Raw genomic sequence first — 23,755 nt, 5'->3', positions numbered from 1 at the left:
ACATACTAACAACAACAATCCATTATGCCACAGATATAGGAGTGAAATAGGCTGGCAATGGAGTGGACGTGGGCCAGATTAGGTGTATATAAAAGGAACCTATATAACAGCTGATCGGAATTGGACCAGTACTGGGCAGTAACGTTTTGATGAGCCCGGCAGAACTGGACCAGCACTGTCCCGTATGTCTGTGTGGAGAAGATGCGGACCGGCCCACGTCTGCTGAGGGGATCTGGGCCAGCTCTCCAGACGCATTTGGCGAGTTTCTGGATCAGAACTATTTGGCTGTCTGGGAGTAGTACTTTACAAGGTTATAGTGCCGATGCATTCAAATGAAACTGGCTAGTGATGACAGTGATTCGGCAGGTTTTTTTGTTTAAAGGGGGTGCTCCACGGGGAAGGGTGGGACGGCCAGAGAGGAGTTCCCTGGGACACTGCCCACCCCACCGCGGCGTGCGCTCTCATCCAGTGCGCACAGGGCAGGGATCGCACACGGGACACCACTTTCCAGCACTGGGATTTACAGTCATGGTCTGTGCAGTTGTTTGAGCTCTTGGGATTTGCTACACTAAGAAAACAATATCAATTGGAAGACTGGCGATCAATACCTAAACACTGCATTTCACCAACTTAAAGCGTAAGTGTCTCTCCATCTTTCCACCAACACTTTTGCTTGGTGCGTCAACGACTACCACTTATATGGGATAGAAATGGTTGATTATTGCACAGTGATTTAGCCTATCAGGTGTTGGTAGCTGCAGAAGGGCTGGGAAGTGTGTGATGTACAAATTAATGACTTTTACAAACTCTGGATTGTCTTTTGCCCAAGAAAAACGCATTTGGGGATCCATGCGCAACGCCACACAGTGCTTTACAATCAATTATAATAATCAAATTAAATCACAGGTGGAAATCATTGAGTTTCTGTTTAACGTTAGTTGTGTAGATAAGAAGCTGTTTCATACTGTATACTGTAACTGTAACAAAAAGTTTGGAAACGATTGTGTGTGTGTGATAGGATTAGATTGATGATCTGCGCATAGATAACTAGTACAAACTTGAACCAAGTGCCCAAAGCTAAAATTGTACACATTCAGCTAAGAAGTCTTAAACTGGAAAATGTCCTTCTGAATTTTATGGAAAGCGCACCCCCTTCAGATGAAGAAGAAAACTACTTTAGGGGGGGAAAGGATTTGACTGTTTCCCGATTAGTAGCGAAGTGTAGGCTTAGATATGCGTTTTACACAGCAATACAATACATCTTGCATTAAAGACACCTTTCTGGGTGTTTTTTTCTTATTCTGTAAAGATTTCCTCTTAGGAGAGCCTCAGAAATGGGCTCGGACACTTTAAGAGTGATGAAGTGCAAACTCATGTAGTGTAATTTTCGGTCAGCCCAGAAGGACAGTTTGGGTTGCATGTTGCAGTCTGGTGAAAGCATGGCTCTGTTTACACACCACAGAGGCTTTTGTTACAAAGACAAAAGGCAAAGAAAGATGCATTTCTTTGGCACTGGACACTGATTGTGTTGACCTGTGGGTTTTAGTCCCATGAGCAGGGAAACAGTCCATAACTTTGGTGCTCTCCATGGAAGAATCATAATGTCTAATGTGTAACAGTGTAGGAGACTTTCGCAATACAAACATATTATTATTATATTTCTTAGCAGACGCCCTTATCCAGAGTGACTAACAACTGTTACAATATATCATTATTTTTAAATACAACTACTCATTTGTACAGCTGGGTGTTTACTGGAACAATCTAGGTTCAGCACTTTGCTCAAGGGTACAACAGCAGTGTCCCCCACCTGGGATTGGACCCACAACCACGAACCTCTGCTTGTCCACACTGATGCCCATATTGTGTTCGATGGCATGGAAGCATAAAAGCGGCAACATTTTCATTTGGGAGAAAACAGACACTCAGGTTAATTCAGAGATGGAAACGTGTAGCCTCTTGGACAGCTGTCATTGAGTCCTGTTTTCTAAATAGAGGCTCTCTGAAGGACTGGTGTTAGTTAAATACTCTAAGGACTCTTTGTGTTCTTCTGTCATATTTAAACATGTACATGAGGGGCTTAAAAACATGAGATATGCAGCCTTTATCTGCAGTCTTTTATAACCAGAGAATCTATATCTGTCTATCTATGTGCCTCTGTTCATGACTGCTGTTCTTGTGCCATGTCATTTGCAATCAGTTGCATCTGCGATACTAGCAAGTTTTCTATTTGAGAATTATAATAATTATTGGATTAATGTGACCTGTTATCCTCACTATAAAATGCACAGGCTAGAGAAAAGGATTCCTTGAAACAGTATTCTTTACAAAGTATTTCAGGTCTCTGGAGTCAGCTGTTCAGTGAGAGAAGAAGTTGTTGTTTGATGTTACTGGCTGCCTGCATGCTCTCTGTTCCATCGGCTTCATATCACGCCCCGTGCCTCCTGGACCACCAGGAAACGCTGCATGCTACTGTTATATGAGGGTTGGATTTCCTGCTTCAGCCCTGAGGTGTCTGACACTAAACCATGGCTGAAATCAGACCCTGCGCTGGGAACAAAGGGAAAGTGCAGAGAGGAATAGCTGGGATGTTTCCACATGGGCCCCTCTCACCTGTCGCTCTGTAGACCTTTCACTGGCTTCCATTTCCTGGAAGATGAAGAAGATGAACGCTTTCTTTTGGAAAACCTCTCATTTTTAACCATGTGACCTCCCTCCCCACCCCATCTAATTCGTGGGATTGCCAAATCTGTCAATATTCTTCTGAAGGAGTTGTCAGGGACATTATACATATCAGTAAACATTACAATGACTGTTTTTCATAGTCATGACAAGATAGTTACTGGAGACCAGGACTATCCTGTAGTCATTGACAGGTTTCATATTTTTTTAAGCACAAGCAGATACACAGGAGCTCAGCAAACATACAGGGCTGGAAATGCAATTTGCCACACAAGGTTTACTTGTTTAGACACATTAATATACTTGTCTGTAGGCCCACTGACTTTCCTTCTCTCTGCACACGTTCCAGCTCTGAATAATAGCAGGCCATTAACGGAGGAACGAAATAACTGCCCACACAAACAGCAGCGTGAGATCAATACAACCCCTCCTGAGAAGCTAGCAAAGCGAAAGGGAAAGGGAGGCAGAAGTCTGATTTCAGTGCACACTTCTAAATGCTATTAGATATAGCATTTCTTCTCGGGTAAATAGATAGCAAGCTGTCATTTTGCTAATGGCATTAAAGACTTATCATTCTATATTCTGCAAATGAAATCCAATGCTGTCTTGGGTGGCAGAATGACGTTTTTTTTTTTGTAAAGTTCACCTGCATATCAGGCACTTCAGTGCTGTTCTATTCCTGTCTGCAGGATACAGACATTGGCATTGTGAGTCACACCTGCATGCCCAGCTATTGAAAATCAAAGGGCGGGCACATTTTATTGTAAAAATACCATCTTGCGTCTTTGTGCAGAGTGCCCCCTTTGCAGCTTTAAGTCTAATAGTATAGACCTCCACATCTTGTATAATGACAATATTTTTAATCTTAATAAAAACATTTGCCACAAAGTACAGGTACAATGAAAGAATAGCAGGAGCCAAAACCACTGACTCCCTTCTCATGAAGTGTTCTCATGAATCATCTTGTTTTAAAACGCAATCTTTGAATCGCGGACGCAGAATAAAAACACACGCTGTCATCACATTTCAAATCAAAGCTCTCCGATAAGCCCCTGAACAAAGCATTTCCCCTTCGTGTATGTACCTGTAGTGGTGCAATAAACAAAGTGTCGTGTGTCTTTAGGAAGCTCGGCTCTGGGGCCTGGTTAACGAACAAATTCCTCAAAGGCCTGGTTTTTGGTCTGTTGTGGGCGACTGAGTGGACTGTGGAAAGAGGTCTTGTCAACAACCAGAAGTGTGTTTAGATAATCAGATGGTTCTTAAATGGTGAACCAGAACTGAAATGACATATGAGAGTGAGAAATGAACATGCACATTCTCCCAAAGACTTGTTTTCATTTTCCCATTCCCTGATTTCTCCCACATCCCTCTCTCCCTCCCTTTACATAGATTTATGTATATAATCCCAAACGCAAGGAAACCATTCTAAGACAGTAGTGATAAGTGAGCCCCACAGTTCAAGAGATTACAGCAGATTAGCACAATATTCTTTCAGAAAAGCGGCACCCAACGCAATCGCAACAAAGGTGGCCTGTGTGTGTAATCCTGTGGAAAACCAGTGCAGGGTGAAGGAAACCCTTTCCAAATGGGGCAAGATATTCAACGACCTCGGCACAACCTGTCACTCTTAAAGAGTAGATTAATTTAGTCACAACATTATTGAAATGATAGTGAGGATTACTTATTTTAAAATCCCGGAGCAATAGGGTTTGGTTATTAAAAACATTAGACTGGTATTTAAAAATACATAAATACATAATTAAGAACACCTTGGGGAGGCCTTCAGCCAGCAGTGAATCGATATAGGCTTATAGTGACGATATATACATGTGTCCTAAAGAATCTATGGCTAATCCTCATTGATCATATTAGTGTTTAAACGCATCCAGTCAGTTTGATCGCTTCTGAAGCATCAATGTGTTTGAAGTGATGGAGGGAGAGTGATTAACAGAAGGCTTAGTTAGGACTTTTTAATTGCAGAAAGGTAGCTAATCGAAGCCTCAGGCCTTGTTCAGAGCTTCACAGCCGCTGGCTCCTTCTCACCATTCAGCTTGTGCAATTTGCTCAGCTCACTTAGTCAGTGTTTCTGGGGGCAATGAATTGTATTAACCGTTCTCAGATCAAAGAATGCTTATTTTCTTCTATTACTTTACATTTCTGACACTAATTATATGCTGAACATTACACATGTCTCTGTAGCCTGCAGCAGCTGTCAATGAAAGCCTTCCCAGGGTGCCTCTCTCAATGAGAGCGTGAATGTCTTCAGCAGATCATCGAGTTGCGAGGTTAAGCAACTGGTTCCATGTTGGTTATATTACCATGAAAAAGCTTAATTCACACAGGAGAACTATTCTGTGAGTTTGTAACATGTAAAAAAGACTTTAAATGGAGTATTAAAAGAAAAAAAGAGATTTAAAATCTCATAAATTAGACACACTTTAAAACAATTGAATTCCATCCTATACTGCTAATCTATTCTGTAGATATTGATGCCTCTGGTGAGTGTACTTTCATTTATGACGTATAGGCCAAACTGCAAGGAACCACCTGTTCCTCAGTTTATTAGCTGGTCTCTCTCTCTGCCTCCGGGAAGAATCCATATATCTTTGGTGATAAAGCGGCATATTTCATCACCGATCTCCTATTTATGTCCCCCGATTTCTCACCCCAACCCCTCATGTGTCAGTCACATTGGGAGGCCATTCAGAGAGATTAGTCTTTGTGGGGGTGAGGGGGAAGTCGAATAAATACATTCTGCCTGTAATTAGAGCATTCATTTAAATCTTCACTCATCACATTTATACTATAGTGTATTACTGACCTGACCTCACCCCCCGACTGGATTGCGTGCCCCCGGGCCTCGACGTCTGGCTCCGCTGTCATCTCAGGCTGATTCATGAAGACATCGAGTCGAGGTGAAAAGTATTAGACTTTGACTTCGTGATGTGTATCCCTTATCTGGAATTAATAATTAGACCCAATTATATTGTCTTTTTGACCCACAGATAAAACCCTTTAACAACTTCATCATTCCTCGTGCTATGCAGTACGTTACCTCGGGATAATCCTCACGGAAAACTAATTTACAACAGTCGGTGTGTTCCTGTTGATACAGGCCTGGCTGCTGCTGTTAAAAAAGAAAAAAAAAATCATGTTCAAATTGATGCTGTCTAAATATTCCCTTATCGGGCTAATGCAGAGTCTGTGACTGAACTCTGAAATACTCCCACAATCCTGTTTTTCATTAACTGAACTAAGAAAAAAAAGGGGTCTGACTGCATTAAAAACGTTTGGCTGCTTTCACAGACCTCGATTAGTTCTAGTCTAGGACTATCCTAACTAAAATAACATTGCACGATCCATCCACTAGTGCTAGGTCTGTGAAACCAGTACCTTCCGTTTCTTGTGTGTGTTGCAGAAAGGGACAAACTGCTGTATTTAAGAGTTCAGTTTTTCAGTACTAAGTGATGAGATGATGCGTTTGGGTGCAATACAAAACGCTTTGGAAATTTGCGGTGACAATCTCGTGTACCAGTGTGGTTTCCTGTGCAGATGTGTTTCATTTGTGTTCACAGTCCTGGTTACCAACCGACGCACTGAATTTCCTCTGGGACGTTGCTGGGGTCTCTCCGAGATGAGGTGGCTGGCAATCACCACAGCCTGTGTCGGTAGGCCTTTTGGATATATACGTCTGATTTAACACCTGTAGATGAAACGCTGAGTGACTGTTCACACATGGAAGCCACCTCTAGATTCGATTAGCCAGCTCAGGCCATAGATCTGTTGCCTCAGTGACTGTTAAAAACCGTTAGGGTGGGACACAACATTGGACACTTACTGTTAAACATGAGAAGCCAACTTGGGTTGAAAACTATGAAGGGTGACTGTCAGACCTAATTCACTAGAAAACAGACGCTGAATAAATGATCTGTCTTGGCTTGTCCTCCGGAGGCAAGTTCAGTGAATGAGCTACTTGTCTGAAAATACCTCATACTACCTTAAATACTTCATTTAAATTTGTCGACCTAGGAGGTAGAACAGTATCCATGTAGACTACAGATTCCTATTTGGGGTATCATGTGACATACGTTTAAAATAAACTTTACAGACAGGTAAAATGTGGCCCCCGAGAATCTTGTGTCTGTGTTTTAGTAGGGGTGAAAATTCGGGAGGGGATTGAGTTCTTACGCGCTTCATTTTCTGATGATAAGGAAAGGAATTTGCGGTGAACTATTGCTGAACCTGAAATAAAGACTGATCTGTTTCAGTGAATATCAATTATGATAAAAAAGAAAGAAAATAAATGCTGTAAGGCAGATGATCTAAAAAGCCCACAATTACCGAATGCTAATGACTGCTGGTTTGTTTTCAATTAGGTTTCTACAAATATGAGGGAGATGCCACATTATGATAATGTACAAAGAGGAGCAATCCTTTTGTAAATTAAGATCGTTATCAAGGTTGTGCTTTGATATCTGCATATTGCTCTGACGAATTACAGATTATTACATGCATCTTCGACCTGCTGCTTTTCCCTAAAACCTCTTCTACAGCTTTTCTGCTCACCTGTGGCCAAGGCGCGAAGAAAGATGCACAGAAGAACAAAAAGCCCAAACAGAGTACGTATGGACTGACACAGAGCCGTCCGCAATTCGGTAACATGGTCTCTCCTTTTGAGATGTTGTGGGAAACAGTGCGCCTAACTTGATTTTGTTTGTATGCGGTCTCTAACAAAACAGTACAATTCAAAGCTGTGGCATTTCCACTCAAAGGTCCTTTTTACTCCCAGCTGTGCCTCAGATAGACTGCGACATCCGGGCAGGAAAGGTCAGCGTCCCAGAATTCATTGCCAAGTGTCCCGCAAACTGCTGGGAGACCAGGCAGCCGGTCTACGGGACGGATATCTACGCCTCCATCTCCAGTGTCTGTAACGCAGCCATTCACAGGTCAGCGGTGCAGAGGGCTCTGCTTCTGTCATTGCTCATCACATTGTTCCCTTGCAAAATGCTTGGATATTTGCGGTTACCGAAGTAGAAGGTTGGAGATGTGGTTTAAAACCTGTAAGAGTCTAGGTTTACTTTACACTCCATGACAAGTTAGAATATCTCAGGTTTATTTGGTGATGGACGGAAATGCAGATGAATGTGGTGTAGGTGTAGATTTTACGCACAAGGAAGGGAATTCAGATGCTATATGTGCAAGACCTGGGCAGTTTCTTAAAAAGGTGCGTGATTTTCTCCGCCAGTGGCATCATAACCAACGCCGGGGGGAAGGTGATTGTGAGGAAGGTGGCGGGGCAGTCCGCGTACAGAGGGAGCTTCTCCAACGGCGTGCGATCCCTGTCTCTTCCCAAGTGGCGGGAATCGTTCATCGTGTCCGGTAAGCCCCCTCCACTCAGTCCTGCGAGGAGAAGGCTGTCTGTAGTAAAGATCCTACAAAGGTTAATGTCCCACATTTGGCCAACAGTTCAGCCCAACTCATTAGCTCTGTGCTGTGGGTTTTCTCACGTCCCAAAGAAAGGCCATTTTTAACTTTTGTAAAGAGGGTAAGCCCTTCTTTTATGGTTTATTATATCAACATTTGCAAAGTACCCATCAGTATTATCTACAAAGACCTGGGCATTGTTAGGCTTCGGTCAGCTCGATTGTACGCTAATTCTATTTGTGTCCCAGTGAAAACACAGCTGCAACCTTGGATCTCGGGGGCTTGACCCATCCTGTTTTGTGTAGTAATTTTAGAGGACTTGTTTGGGAACATGTTGTTTGACTCTCATACTGTTTTTTTGTATGCTGACGTGTGTGTGTACTATTTGTTCTCAGTGGGTAAGGCCAAGAAAGGAGTAACCTACCCTTCCATCCTGGAGTTTCTTCCTTCAAGGTCTACTACTGTCAAAACAGGTGCGAGAAAAATACAGCTGTTTGTAGAAGGAAATGTCTAAGTATCGGATCTCTTTCTGGGAAGGTCAGCAGAAGAAAGTTTGATTTTTGACGTTCCTTCTGCCGATTCTTTCAGAGATATAACATTGTCACATTCATCAGACTTTGGGGAGAACCAAATCAAAACTTTGGCCTCCATGCGCTATGTGAGTTTTAAACTTGTACCCGATCACATTTTGATTGATAAGTAGTAGGAAGTGGCTAAATTAAAAGTAGGACAGAGGTTTGTACTTTGCAATTCACCGATCTGTTTCATTTTGGTCTGGCCCTCGTTGTGGCATTTGATGGAATGATTTATTTTTAAATTTCAAACCATTGACTATGAGGAATTCTGATTATAGCATGAAAAAATACATATAACATGTACAAATATATATGAAACGAATAGGAGGATATCTGTTTTTTATTTTGTTCTCTTTTCTAACAGAGGCTAAAAAGTCTGAACAGGAAACTAGAAGCACAAAGATTTCTGGAAGCTCATCGGAGAAAGCTTCAGATCAAGGTATACACTTTAGAAGGGAGATTTATGGGTAATCAATAGCAGCAAACTACTGGGCAAGGTTTTGAGGACGTGGCAAAATAAAATGTACAAACAGAGCACATTCACACAAATGATATCCAAGATCTGCTTCCTCTTCCTAACTGAAAACACACTGGTCCGAGGATAACTTCATTCAACAGCTAGCAAATATACTAGAGATTTACACGTACTGTTTGGAAATATATCTTGAACTGTGGTCTCGCAACAATGACTGAGTAACACTTTTATAAAATATTAAATAAACTTTCTGACCCCAAACTCTTTTTGTGTGTTGCCTGCGCTCCGGTTCTTCAGCTGAGCAGGAGGTCGTGCATCACCGTCAATGGTAGCCGTGTCCACTCTCTTCCTTGTGTCTCGCTGCCAGGTCAGAGAGAAGCCAAGGCGTCCCCAGCCAGCACTGCGCTGCCAAGCACAACAGTGACGGAGCCGACAACCACCACCACCCCCGAGCCCACCACCACCACCACCACCACCACACAGCCCCCCACCACGACTGCCAGCACCACCCCTGCCCCCATGCCCACCAAGCCACGGGCTGCCGTCCACAAGGTCCGGGAAGTGGGTAAGTCTCAGGTCAGGGAAAGATGAAGCTCACCACATTGCAAAGGGAGTTTTTTTTTTCTCCAATGGGTTAATTGATCTTCACAGATTTCTGTTTTCATGCCTGCGTTTTACTGTTATTCACATAAAGCAGAAAGGAAGTGATTACGTTGTTGCCTGGAAGACAAGTGGAAAAGGCTTTTCCACAGAAGTAGGAGCTGTTTAAGAAAATATCTCATGTCCATTAGAGTTGTAGTAATATAAAATTGCCACTTCAATTTCCTTTAAATTCACACGAAAGCCCACACTTGGAGATACCCTCCCGAGCTGGCACATGCATGCCCAGTTCTCATTTCAGCATGCCCATCCATCTTGAGCTGCACTGTTAAACTCTGGGTTTGTCATTTCTGATTCAGGGAGCATTCACCCACTCTATGCCTCAGTAGTAGCGGCAGCAAGTTCAAGTAAGTGAATACGGCCGTGTCCGGTGTTTTCGGCTTGCTGCTTTGGGGTATAAGGTGAAATCACTCCCTTTGCTTGCATTGTTTTGCGAGTCAGCAATGCCCTTTGTTTCCCTGTTTTGTGCCTCACCGTGTATGTCCATGTGTTTGCATCCATCAGGATATTTCTGAATGCTTATACATACCAAAACCAATTCCAATTCCATTTAATAGTCTAATACCTAATTAAATGATAACATCTCAGTATGGATTTTAAAATACCACCATGACCCCTTAAATGTAATGTATACATTAAACATAAATAAATAAATAAATAAATAAATAAAAGCTTTCTGGAAGCAACTTCACTTCCAGGTCAATGTTGAATTAATTGATGACCATGGGGTTTATAGTATGCTAGTTGTATTCATAACTTATCGCTTCCCGACTCAAAAATAAAATACAAACAGGGCAAGCAACATCAGACTAAAACAACATTAAGCTCTATTCAAGCATCTCCTTTTGTTTTGCTTCAAAGATTAGATTTGGTCAACTAGATTTGGTCAAAAATGACTTCCTGTCTAGCTAAACATGTATCTGGTTTCTCTCTTAGGAAGAAGGTTTTGAAAACCAAGTCTAACCCATTTCTAAACACATCATTAACGACAGTGGATTGGGGAGAACTGTATTACTGCAATACAGAGGCAATTTTGTTTATGTACTCACAGTTTTCCCTAACATAAATGAATAATAACAATAATAATACTAATAATAATCATAATTAGTAGAAGTCATAGTTGGTGTTGTTTGATGCAATTTAAACTAGATTATAAATCCTGTAAACCATTTTCTCAACCCAACTCAACTTCAGGGCAGCCACACAACGCACAGGGCAAGGGGCCGACCCAAGGTATGTGTGTAGTGACTGCATCTTCTAGATGACTTGTCTATATTTGTGAACAAAATAATCATCAAAAAGAAACCGCAAACGTTCTGCTTACAACCCTAACTGCCAAAAAACTGTTTCCAAAGCATTCAGAGGCACTGCCAGCTATGCCAGTAGATATGCACCCCGCAGCAACCCAGGTAATCACGCTTCAATCATCCTGATGTCTGTTCTGCATCGTCCTGTTTGCCTGTGCCACCAGAATGTTCTTCTACTGTGAACGCTGACACCCAAAAACTAGATTTTTTTACAAAGTATTTAATTCTCTTTTTCATGGAATGTTAAAATGAAAGACCTTTGCACTGCATGGTGCTCCTGCTTTGTATGTGCCCAGCTGTTGCCAGAGGTTTATTCAAAAACCACACGGCTTTCTAAAACATCCCGGGCTGAATGTTTTGGGGCCGGCCCACTGCCAGACACACTGGGGAAGCCGGTCTCAAAAACAGACCAGAATGGTTATCAGACAGGGTTGTTCAGCATGCCCTCCTTGATTTCAGAGGTTTTAGACATGTGTGTGCCAGCGCAGCCCTTCCTTACAGACAAAGTTCCAGTAAAAAAGGTTACACAGGGGCAGGATTTGCTCAAGAGGGAAATTTGTAAAGCAAGAGAGGATTTGGATGTTTCACTCTATAGCAGATCCCTCTCAGAGTACACCAGAGTCACACATTTTGTACATTTTAGCTTAGGCGTGTTTGTTATTGTGCTTTGTTCATGTACTGCCATTCCACATGTTCCACTCTAATGCCACGCTTGGTTCAGGTATCAGGCGACAGGACCCAGCTGTTACCTATAAGAGACAGTCAGGAGCCCCCGCCAATCCAGGTAAACGCTCCAAGGCCGTATTTGCTTTAATTTTAATTTACAAACCATTTCCTGTTCAATTCCAGATTCTTGCCATATTTGTGAGTTTCTATCTTTCTTGCATTATCTTTGTCTTTTACTTTTTATATTGCCATTTTTATATTGTATTTTATTTATAATAATTTTTTTTAATAAAACAATGTGCCTTTTGGGTAGTTTACTGAATGTTCATTGAAAAACTATCTTTCAATGGCTGCACAGCAGTATATGATGTGAGAAAAGTCCGGCAAGCGGCATACATGAATGTGTGGTTGTGGCTTTTTACAATACAGTCTTGCTTGGTTTGTTTGCTTAAAAAAACAGTGTATAACAGAGTTCAGCATCCGACAGCAGAGAGGATCCAACAGGCGGTGCAATCCAACCCCAGTAAGTGTGTGACTACCTATTTTGTTTCGGGAGCAGATATGAACGTTGAGGTAATGTGTGTACTCTGTTCATTCAAATCATGTACAGGTGATTCTTTTAAAGATTTGATAACTAGGAAATTATAACAATAAGTTCTGTAATTGCTCTCGGTCTTAGAAAGTGTAGTCTATCTGATCCTGGGACGTGACTCTGCTTTAAACAGTGTATTAAGTGAATTTCTGAAAGTGACGACTGAAGCATTTCCCCCCACATCTGCTCATTGCAGGGACAAAGGAATTATTGGCCTGCGAGTTGAGTTTTTCTTTTCTTTTCTGTCCTATTTTTTAATCTAAAATGCCCGTACAAGCCATAACATAAGTCTGGTACTCGGGGCAGAAGGCTGGGGGTCGGGACCCAGGAGCACTTGTCTACTTGCTCTACTGTATATACAGTTCTGCATTTGAGCCCAAGTCAAGAGTGCGGCGAACAACGACGGCACGGTTCACTTCCTCGCCTTGTAATACGGGCTCTAATCTCTGGGGAGGCCTTGTTGGGCACAATCACTGTCACTGTGTGTGATATCGGCAGGGCTGTTTTTTTAAGCTTGACTAAAACACAGCTCTCTCTGTGAAAGAGAAACTCCACAACAGCATGACTGGCCAGATAGTGTGGTGCTGGAGTAAAGCCTGGTGTTTTTCTAAGGTTGATTAGCTTGGCTCTCTTTTTTAAGTGTCAGCTGTATTAAAGCTGGGAACTGAGCGACAGGAGACACATTTCTCAGTTAACTAGCTACCTGTGTGCCCGAGCGCTGCATTATGGTCACTCGAAAGATTTCTCTGCCTACTGAGTGCCGTACTCAGGTTGCAACTCCATATTGTGACATCTGGGAGGCACCCACTCATATATACATAATTTTCTTTGCTCTTTCATTATTCATCTCAAGTGTTTTCATCAAAACGTGTGGCGGAGTCTCTTATTTCTCAGAGAATCGCTCTCCTTTTCCCAAACGTAGAATGCTAGCTTACAAGCACGCTGATTTAGACATAGAGGGCAGATTTTGAATGGCCTGGTTTATATTTTGTGTGTGTTTGTTTTTGCATGTTTTTCTTTTTATTTGTTTGTTTATTATTAAATAATACGAATTTGGCATTGCTGTTTTATTCCTGCTTGATGGCTATTTGCATTGCCACAGGACTGTGTAGCTCAGAGAATGCTCAACGCTCTTGCTACCTAATACTTTGCTTCAAAAGTAGCTTTTAATCTTCCACGCAGCTTTTGCTAGAAGGGACTGGCCCCACACATACCAAAGACCAGACTGGCACAGTGGACATAGGAGGCCAACAGGTATCAAAGGCAATAAAGATGGAGAACAATATTCTAAAGCAATAATAATAATAAATTAACCAAATCAATGTATTTCCTGTTAGTAAATACCCAAGATGTTAATTTTGTTAAGCTCTACATTAATCTAAACTAATCTTAAAATAAATTAATAACAGATTTTACAACTGCTAACAAAACATTGTAATCAGTCCAGATCACACAAACCAATAAATAAATCAGACCAACAATAAATCAATATTAATTAATTCAAATAAATAATTGTCTAAACTAAAAGATGAACATCTAAATCTCTATCCTAACCATAGTCATAAATATAATCATTAACCCATCTTTTTGCTCTCTGCTGTGGAAGACAGTGACTGACACCCGATTTCTGTATTCAGATGTTAGTCATGCTGTTCCCGACTCGGGTTACACATGGACTGAAGTGGACAGTGCTGAGACACCAGGTAAGGGTGCAGTTTAAAAGGAGCACAGCCGACCCAATGTGTCGACATTGTTTCAATCACAGTTCATTATGAGAAAAATCTGGAAATCACCTGTGACTTGAAGGGGATTTTTATGAAGGAGGCTGTGAGACTTGTCCAGTAGGTATTTCATATGCAGTGGGGACTCCAGGGTGTTTGAGTACCGGCTGTATTTTTGTGAATGTCGGTCAATGTTACAGTTCCGCATCTGGTAAGTATAGAAGATGCCCTTCTGAAGAATTCACTGAACTGCTGCATTAGCAACTTAACAGCATGGTTAAAGAAAAAAGTGGAAATGCAATGCGCTGTTGATGCCAACATTTGGTGACACAGCTGTGAGAACCCAGCGTCAGTCTCTTCAGTAGTCAAATACCGAGATATGGGAAGAGAGGCTGCCCAGGTTGGAGTATGGCCTGTGATTTGACTCGTCTAGATGGCTACTGACACTGTGCATGGCTTCGTGGTTAACCAAGGGCATCCTAACAGGAGTCATAATGCAAGCACATAATGCAGAGCTTCTCTTACCTGCTGTTTTTCTTCAGCTCACAACCCCAGACCTGCTGCTTCCGAGTATGACCGCTGGCTTCTCAGCTTCGGACAAGCCCGTAAGTTGCTTCATTCCAGGCAGAAAACAAAGACATCAAGTGTATATAGCAGGGAACATGCATTTATGTATCGTAAGCTCCTTAAAACAAATCTTGACTGATAAGCATTTTCATACATTTAGAAAAGTACAATCCATTTAACATGCTTTGTGCTGGCTGCTAGCTTTCCTTTTTTATTTTTATCTGCTGAGCAGTTCATGTATATAAGGAGAAGAAATACAGCCAGGAAAGATCAATTCCATATTGAAACTGTCACTGGAATAGCTCTCAAATATATTTCTTCCCTCATTTATACATTAATACCTATCTGGAACAAGAAAACTCACCCTACAGGGTATTTCAGATGTACTGTTCTGCGCTAGTCCCAGTGTTACAATTATCACTGTACATTAACTCCTATTATGGTTCTATAATTTAGTCTCATGAGTGCTAGTGAAGGTTTAAGTAAGTTAATTCACTCTGGGACTTTTAACAGACTATATTAAAAGAATATGTTACATGTTTTTCTCTGTGTTATGGCAAAAGACCATAAAGACTCTGTAATTTCATAGTACCTGTGAAAAACAGCATAGAAATGCCAGAAAGAATCCTATTCCTATTTATGTATTTATTTTGGGAATTACAGGGCCCGTATACAGGACACATATGCCTTTAAAATGTTTCCAATGTGTTCAGGCTGGTCCTGTGCAAGAACCACATAGGATTTCATAGAATCTCCACACAGAAGATGTGTAATTTAGAGGAGGAACCTGGGAAAACCTCAGTCATGGTTTTGCAATGTGTCTATTTGTGAACAGCTGTGACTTTACCCAAAGCAGCTTTAATTCAGTCATCGTGTTTCGTGATTTGCGTCCCTGCTTTTTAATTATCTTTTACATTGACAGCTCTGGTTTCTGTCAGTTGATTTTAATGGATGTTTTTATGCTCAGCTCCCAGGATGGGAGAACAAGAAACAATCCGTAAGGCCGTGCCCGAGGCGACTCGAGGTAAGGCCCAATCGCACCGTCTCAGGAAGTGTCTGGAACCCGTGTTGAACTATTTTTCTGTATTATTAATCGTTGTGGTGGTAGCAGTAGCAATATTACCTTTTATATAAGGGTACATTTATACACCGAACAGGTAACCTGGATATGAGATTTAATTTTAACGTTTAATCTAATTACTTGCTGATTGCAATATATAGCTAACTGTTGCCTGTAGCAGTTTACACTTTCCTGGACTAACAGCTGCTCAACACTTACACTTGAAAGCTTCTTGTTAAAGCGCCAGCACAGATGCCAATGAATTCTTCAAATCAGTTGCTTGGCTTTACCACCTTGCTTATAAACATAGCATAAAACCTATAGACAGCTTAAATAGGTCTATGCATATGTTCTATGTGGCTGGCGAAATTACGTGCACACAGTCCTGAATGTAAAATCGTGTTCTCAAATCTCTGAGACTGTGTGGGGAGTTTAAAAACCTGTCACACGTGTGTTAACAAAATCAAATATCTAATATTTTCAAAACAGTTGAGCCCATCGATGCCTGGAAACCTGAAGTTAACCCTTTCGACGCAGGTAGGGTAGCTCACACTGTAAAACCCCTTTCACAAGCATTGCCCTAGAATTGGACAGCCCCATGCCAGTTTTTTTTATTTGGCAAATGAAGTGTCAGAGTCATGTCTTGTACTAGTTAAAGATTTTCATCTCATAGCAGGTAAGACTGGACTGTCACAAATATTTTCCTCAATGTAGAACCAGAGGCTTTAGATAAATGAATAAAGCTCAACAGTACCTCCTGGTGTTGTTTAGATTACAAAGTTCCCTTGTTCTTTCAGGTAAGCATTTACTGTGTTATATTATTTTATCTTTTATAAGAAATCTTTACACAAAGTAATAACCAGACACAAACTGATAGAATTGATACAAAGTCAGAATGGGATTAGATTAGTGAAATTAAAGTTTTCTTGAAGTAAACAACACACTGTGGATCAATGCCTGCAAACTCACACTGGAATGGCAACAAGTGCTAGTGCCAGGCAATAAAATATGTTTTCTAAGCCATACAGCTTTGCTTACTGATCTTGGGTAACAGCAGCAATACATCTTAACGCAATGCAGTTACAGTATAATCCTTGCCCTGCATGTAATCAGAATGTATGAATACAACTGTGAATGGAAAGAAAAGTATCACTGATTGTGCAGAAAGCTGAAAAGGTGCTCTCTGTGAAATCTGAGTAATGCTTTCTTGTCGTTGTATGTTTCTCACACTCCGGTCACAGGCTTCAATGTGCGAGAACAAGACCCCATCCCCCGAGTGTCCGAGCCAGTGTCTCAGGGAGATCCAAGTATGTGGATACCTACCATCTCTCAATATTTAAAGTAAAAACAATTCTCTGGCTAATGAGCTTTAATCGTTTTATTAAACTCTTGCCGTACATTTTCACTTTCACCTGCTTCCATTCCCTTTGCTAGTTGAGCTGATATTGATATAGCTGATATAACTCGCCCTGTGTTTGTGTTTTTGCTGGTCTGATGATGTTATTCTGTGTACCTGTAGATTGCAAGGTCGATATGGCTTTCCTGATGGATGGAAGCTGGAGCATAGGGAAGCGGCGATTTAAAATCCAGAAGGAGTTCCTGGCCGAGGTTTCTCAGGTTCTCAATGTTGGCGTTGCTGGTCCTATGATGGGAATCATCCAATATGGGTAACTGGCCTTTGTACTTTATAGCAGTTTTACAAATTGCAGGCACTGCTCTAATTCAATTAAGTTTTTGTTTTGTCCAAAGGGCAAACCCAGTATCATTTTATCATCAGCTCAAAATCCCTGTTTTAGTCCTGTGTTTCAGATGTATGTTTACATCGAGGAGGTGATAAGCAGCTGGGAGATGTCTAAAGTATGTGATGGGGACCAAGATAATCAGAGCTCTCCGTTTGCCCAAACTGCATTAAACATAATCCAAATTATACAGTGTTATATTTATAGTTCCACACAGGCCGTACGTACACTTGTATTGTGAACAGACAATAGTCGCATATTTAAGAGACCTTCATTAAAAGCATCAGCCGTTACTGTGACTTTCATGAAGTCATTCACTTCCAGCTCGACATAAATTGCCTAGACGTGCGGCGCTGCCTCCACATTTTTGTTGGCTACGTTTTCAATCAGCAGACAGTAAACAAAGCTGACAAACGACAGAGCTGTCAGAAAGGAAAACATCTGAATTACGATGCCGCGGCGTTGTAGCCGGGCAGAGGACAATCAAATCGCATGTCTGTCTCCGAGGCCTGAGAATTGTGATTTATGGAGATTCTCGCAAATGTGTTTGAGCAGACGGTGATTAATATTTTTCCTGTACTACAACAACCTGAACACATTTTCTGACATGCAGCAATATACATATCCATCTCCTCGAGGGTCAATATTTACAGCACAGACCTTGAGGTTGGCAATTCATTAAAACAATGCATTGCTCTGAAAAACACAGATGAAAAGAGACGTGACAGATGTATGTTTACTCACATGACAAGACAAGGTGTGCTGTGATATCCGCTGCCTGTAGCAGTGTGATCGACCATCAATCCTGGCTTTACGAATGTGGGTAAAGCAGAGCAAACGTGGGACATTCTCTGAAGAAAGAAGAATTATACAAAAATAATATTTGTTGTGGAATTATTCTTGCTATAGGGATGACCCAGTGACAGAATTCAACCTCAAGGCCTTCTCCAGCTCCAGAGACCTGACACCCGCAGTAGAAAGGATAGTCCAGAAGGGCGGGCAATCCAATGTAGGTGAGTGACATTAACGGCTTTAACGAGACGTCTGGAAACACACAAAGGCACGACATGAAGTCTATACCTTTGACGTCACACAGAGATGCATTTCAGAAGAAGGCTACATACAGTGAGGGAAAAAAGTATTTGATCCCCTGCTGATTTTGTACGTTTGCCCACTGACAAAGAAATGATCAGTCTATAATTTTAATGGTAGGTGTATTTTAACAGTGAGAGACAGAATAACAAAAACAAAATCCAGAAAAACGCATTTCAAAAAAGTTATAAATTGATTTGCATGTTAATGAGGGAAATAAGTATTTGATCCCCTATCAATCCGCAAGATTTCTGGCTCCCAGGTGTCTTTTATACAGATTAGGAGCACTCTCTTAAAGGGAGAGCTCCTAATCTCAGCTCGTTACCTGTATAAAACACACCTGTCCACAGAAGCAATCAATCAATCAGATTCCAAACTCTCCACCATGGCCAAGACCAAAGAGCTGTCCAAGGATGTCAGGGACAAGATTGTAGACCTACACAAGGCTGGAATGGGCTATAAGACCATCGCCAAGCAGCTTGGTGAGAAGGTGACAACAGTTGGTGCGATTATTCGCAAATGGAAGAAACACAAAATAACTGTCAGTCTCCCTCGGTCTGGGGCTCCATGCAAGATCTCACCTCGTGGAGTTTCAATGATCATGAGAACGGTGAGGAATCAGCCCAGAACTACACGGGAGGATCTTGTTAATGATCTCAAGGCAGCTGGGACCATAGTCACCAAGAAAACAATTGGTAACACACTACGCCGTGAAGGACTGAAATCCTGCAGCGCCCGCAAGGTCCCGCTGCTCAAGAAAGCACATGTACAGGCCCGTCTGAAGTTTGCCAATGAACATCTGAATGATTCAGAGGAGAACTGGGTGAAAGTGTTGTTGTCAGATGAGACCAAAATCGAGCTCTTTGGCATCAACTCAACTCGCTGTGTTTGGAAGATGGGGAATGACCCCAAGAACACCATCCCCACCGTCAAACATGGAGGTGGAAACATTATGCTTTGGGGGTGTTTTTCTGCTAAGGGGACAGGACAACTGCACTGCATCAAAGGGACGATGGACGGGGCCATGTACCGTCAAATCTTGGGTGAGAACCTTGTTCCCTCAGCCAGGGCATTGAAAATGAGTCGTGGATGGATATTCCAGCATGACAATGACCCAAAACACACAGCCAAGGCAACAAAGGAGTGGCTCAAGAAGAAGCACATTAAGGTCCTGGAGTGGCCTAGCCAGTCTCCAGACCTTAATCCCATAGAAAATCTGTGGAGGGAGCTGAAGGTTCGAGTTGCCAAACGTCAGCCTCGAAACCTTAATGACTTGGAGAGGATCTGCAAAGAGGAGTGGGACAAAATCCCTCCTGAGATGTGTGCAAACCTGGTGGCCAACTACAAGAAACCTCTGACCTCTGTGATTGCCAGAAGGGTTTTGCCACCAAGTACTAAGTCGAAGGGGTCAAATACTTATTTCCCTCATTAACATGCAAATCAATTTATAACTTTTTTGAAATGCGTTTTTCTGGATTTTTTTGTTGTTATTCTGTCTCTCACTGTTAAAATACACCTACCATTAAAATTATAGACTGATCATTTCTTTGTCAGAGGGCAAACATACAAAATCAGCAGGGGATCAAATACTTTTTTCCCTCACTGTACATGTTGTGGTTCACTCTCCGAGTGGAATGTTTTCTACATGGTTCTTCACTTGAATGTTCGATTACATAACCTGTACATCACTTCTGGGCCCCGTATTCAAGATTTCCACCATCAGGATGCATAATGATCCAATGAGCTCTATGTGTATCTTTTACATAAGTTGGATAAGACTAATGAAAAAGCGAAACTGTTGCGATTACACATTTAATAATTTTAATTGGAGACGCAGTTGTTGTAACATATGTAATTATCTTCCATCTAAGCTCTGTGAGCACTACAGTACCTCTGGTAACTGACACTATGGCTTTGCAGGCCTATAACTTTAATTATAATTGATTTTAAATCTCTTCTTGATAAAGACTGAAACAAGCAATTACTTTCCAGCATCACAATTAAATAGAATTAATGTAGTTTTACTTGAGAGGGTTATTTTTGCTATTTTTTTGTATCCAGTCTTCTGTAAATATTAATGTACACCAGTGTTAGCAGTGGATGGTAATTTCATATCACTGATTTAGAGAAATTAAGATACAACAATCTGTCCCAATGTTTTGGCCTACGGGATGATTCATGCCTGGCTTTTCACACTGCTCTGTCCCCCCCCAGGCAAGGCCCTGTCCTACATAAACAGGCACTTCTTCAGCGACACCAATGGTAACCGCGGGGGTGCGCCGAACGTGGCCGTGGTGCTGGTGGATGGCTGGCCCACCGACAAGGTGGAGGAGGCTGCGCGTCTGGCCAGGGAGTCGGGAATCAACATCTTCTTCGTCACCATCGAGGGCCCAGACGAGAATGAGAAGCAGAGCGTAGTGGAAGCCAACTTCGTAGACAAGGTAGCTTTGATCACTCGCCCATTGGAGCTTGATTGAATGTTTGCAGTGCTTTGTCCAAGCAAAGTTTGAACTACAGTTAAGTTTCAGGATCAATTAATGGACATTTGGCTTCGCTAGGTGATTGGGTTCAAGTTCCATTTCAATAGAGACGTCCATTAGTGAGATTTGATTTTAACTGGGTTTAACTGGATTTTAATATTCAGTATTTTTAGAGCTGTTGACGTGACGTATGGTTCTTCTGTCTGTGATGCCCTCTCCCTCAGGCTGTGTGTCGGACCAATGGCTTCTACTCCCTGAACGTGCCGAGCTGGTTCAGCCTGCGGAAGAGCCTGCAGCCCCTGGTGAAACGCGTGTGCGACACGGACCGCCTGGTCTGCAGCAAGACCTGCCTGAACGCCAATGACATCGCCTTCGTCATCGACGGCTCCAGCAGCGTGGGCACAGGCAACTTCCGCACCGTGCTGCAGTTCGTGGCCAACATCACCAAGGAGTTCGAGATCTCGGACACGGACACGCGGGTGGGCGCCGTGCAGTACACGTACGAGCAGCGGCTGGAGTTCGCCTTCGGCCAGTACAACAGCAAACCCGAGCTGCTCAACGCCATAAAGCGCATCAACTACTGGAGCGGGGGCACCAGCACGGGTGCCGCCATCACCTACGCCGCCGAGCAGCTGTTCAGCAAGTCCAAGCCCAACAAGCGCAAGATCATGATCGTCATCACCGACGGGCGTTCCTACGATGACGTACGCGCCCCGGCACTGGCGGTGCACCGCACAGGTAAGGAGGGATGCTAGAGGAGGGTGGAGTCACTGCTGAGAATCATAAAACTGAAATATAGGAGTGTCTGAATGACAAAGCAACTGATGGAGCTCTTGTCTTCCTGGGCCAGGTGTGATCGCGTACTCCATCGGCATAGCCTGGGCGGCACAGGACGAGCTCGAGTACATCGCCACCGACCCCGACAAAGAGCACTCCTTCTTCGTGGACGAGTTCGACAACCTCTACAAGTTCGTGGACAAAATCATACACAACATCTGCCAGGAATTCAATTCGCAGCCCCGGAACTGATCGGTTGGGTGCGTTATGCGTTTCTACCGATTACAGAGTACAGATTTTATTTTATTATCTTCCAAGAACCAAGTGTCACGATAGTCAGCCTGTTACATAGGAGCTTTTCATATTAAAGTGTCCACCTCATTTATCAGTGGTTTTGTGGCTGAAGAACTAATTGAGGGAATCTCCAGAAACAGAGACGCAGAAAACCGTAGAAAAGAATCACACAGAACATCATAAAGGACTGTTTGGAATGGTTTGAGAAATAAGTTGAAAACACTGTGCAGTAATTTCTTATAGAAAGTTACTTGATCACTTCTTTTTTTTTTTTTTTATGACTTGTGTCAGTCATTCCAAGATGGTGCTGGACATTACAGTGGTGGGGAGATGTATAATGTAAACTTCTGAAAGATAAACACCATTTGAAACTTGACAAATTCTGAACGTGATGCGGGGTATTTCAGGGTCAGGGGTTCTAAAAGTCCTAAAACACTTGTCACTTGTATGTATACATTTGAGTATAGCAAACAAGGACGTTCCTCTCAGCACACGACTGTTTTTGGGTATTGGGATTCCAGTCACAAGGACAGTCAATTAACAGAAAGGCAGGAATGACTGTAAGAGAAACAAAAAAGAAGAACAAATAAAAGATGGGAAAGCTGGGATTAAAACTGAGGAGAACAGAAAGCAGGACAAAGGGGTTAATATATACATATAGACAGATATATAACCTGTATAAGTGATAAATTATTCAAAATGTTTTTAGGTGTGCATAAGACTCAGTTAATTGCCTAAGAAGCCGTCATTCTCCTGATATTTGCCTCCCTGTTTTCAGGGACTCTGGGAGTTTGCAGTGCACAGACGGGTGTTGTGTCCTCACTCCAAGCCTGTCCGAAGTGTGGTACAGCTTAATCCATAGGTGTACTGTGCAATGTATCCTAAATTGGGCCTGTTATACACAGTCAGCTACATCGGGATGAGGGTGGGAGTGTAAGCCACAGTTATGGATTCATATCTACCAAAAGCATCTACAAATAGCACTGGCCACACGACTGTTACAGGCGATGCGTTAATAAACTGCTCTATGAGATTTCCTTGCAGGCTCTACTTCTGTTGCTTTATAGAGAAGTCCTGCGTCTTGCCATGTAACTATTTTTATCTTCAATATCCATTTTTCTTTTATAATTATTTTTTTAATGAGACTGATACAATGCTAACGTTTGTGTAGGTATGAGATATTTATGACATATACTATTATTCTGTATTCTGTTTGTACATATTTTAAAACACTTTGTATTTTTGCTTCATTTTTGCTTAAAAAAACTTATTTGATCAATATTTTATTGCTATTTTTAATAAAAGGTATTGAAAACTATTTTGTTTCCTCACTTTTCACTCTTGTATGACATATACATATAAATTATCTTAAAACGTATAGGTTTAGGTTTACACTAATTTGATCCTGCATTAAACTATTTTAATTGAAATGGAAATGAAGAATCTGCCTGGAGAGAATTAAATTAGGTAGAGATGGTACAATACCCAGCTGCTGGTTCCATAAAATGAGAAGGAGAGTGGAGGGTTGTACGGTAAGTGACTTCCATGGCACTAAGGAAGGAGATCAAATATGAAAGTTAACTCCATAACGGATAACTGATACTACAAGAAAATTCAGTTTTTGGAGTAAAGATCTCAATCAAT

General features: G+C 41.9%; 1 protein-coding gene across 8 annotated transcripts; it reads left to right on the top strand.

The window, feature by feature from the left end:
• The first annotated feature begins 454 nt into the window (after window positions 1-454).
• Window positions 455-23,429, top strand: vit (vitrin). 8 transcript variants are annotated; one of them, XM_066696669.1, is made up of 24 exons: window positions 455-637; window positions 6,258-6,350; window positions 7,236-7,301; window positions 7,472-7,628; window positions 7,928-8,061; window positions 8,502-8,579; window positions 9,046-9,120; window positions 9,524-9,721; window positions 10,116-10,163; window positions 11,011-11,049; window positions 11,172-11,225; window positions 11,845-11,907; window positions 12,250-12,312; window positions 13,564-13,635; window positions 14,019-14,084; window positions 14,645-14,707; window positions 15,637-15,693; window positions 16,219-16,266; window positions 16,971-17,036; window positions 17,249-17,396; window positions 18,378-18,481; window positions 20,775-21,001; window positions 21,265-21,778; window positions 21,891-23,429. In XM_066696669.1, exons 2-24 carry the CDS (start codon window positions 6,317-6,319, stop codon window positions 22,067-22,069), a joined length of 2,553 nt encoding a protein of 850 aa, XP_066552766.1. In that variant the 5' UTR covers window positions 455-637; window positions 6,258-6,316; the 3' UTR covers window positions 22,070-23,429. The 8 variants fall into 8 exon arrangements, with proteins under 8 accessions (XP_066552766.1, XP_066552769.1, XP_066552768.1 ...); XM_066696672.1 differs by lacking the exon at window positions 13,564-13,635; XM_066696671.1 differs by lacking the exon at window positions 14,645-14,707.
• The last annotated feature ends 326 nt before the right edge of the window (window positions 23,430-23,755 follow it).

This window comes from Amia ocellicauda, chromosome 23 (genome assembly GCF_036373705.1).
Source record: "Amia ocellicauda isolate fAmiCal2 chromosome 23, fAmiCal2.hap1, whole genome shotgun sequence".
In the NCBI taxonomy this organism is placed as follows: domain Eukaryota; kingdom Metazoa; phylum Chordata; class Actinopteri; order Amiiformes; family Amiidae; genus Amia; species Amia ocellicauda.
Note: the sequence above shows the minus strand (reverse complement) of the source record. Positions and strands in the feature narration are given on the sequence as shown.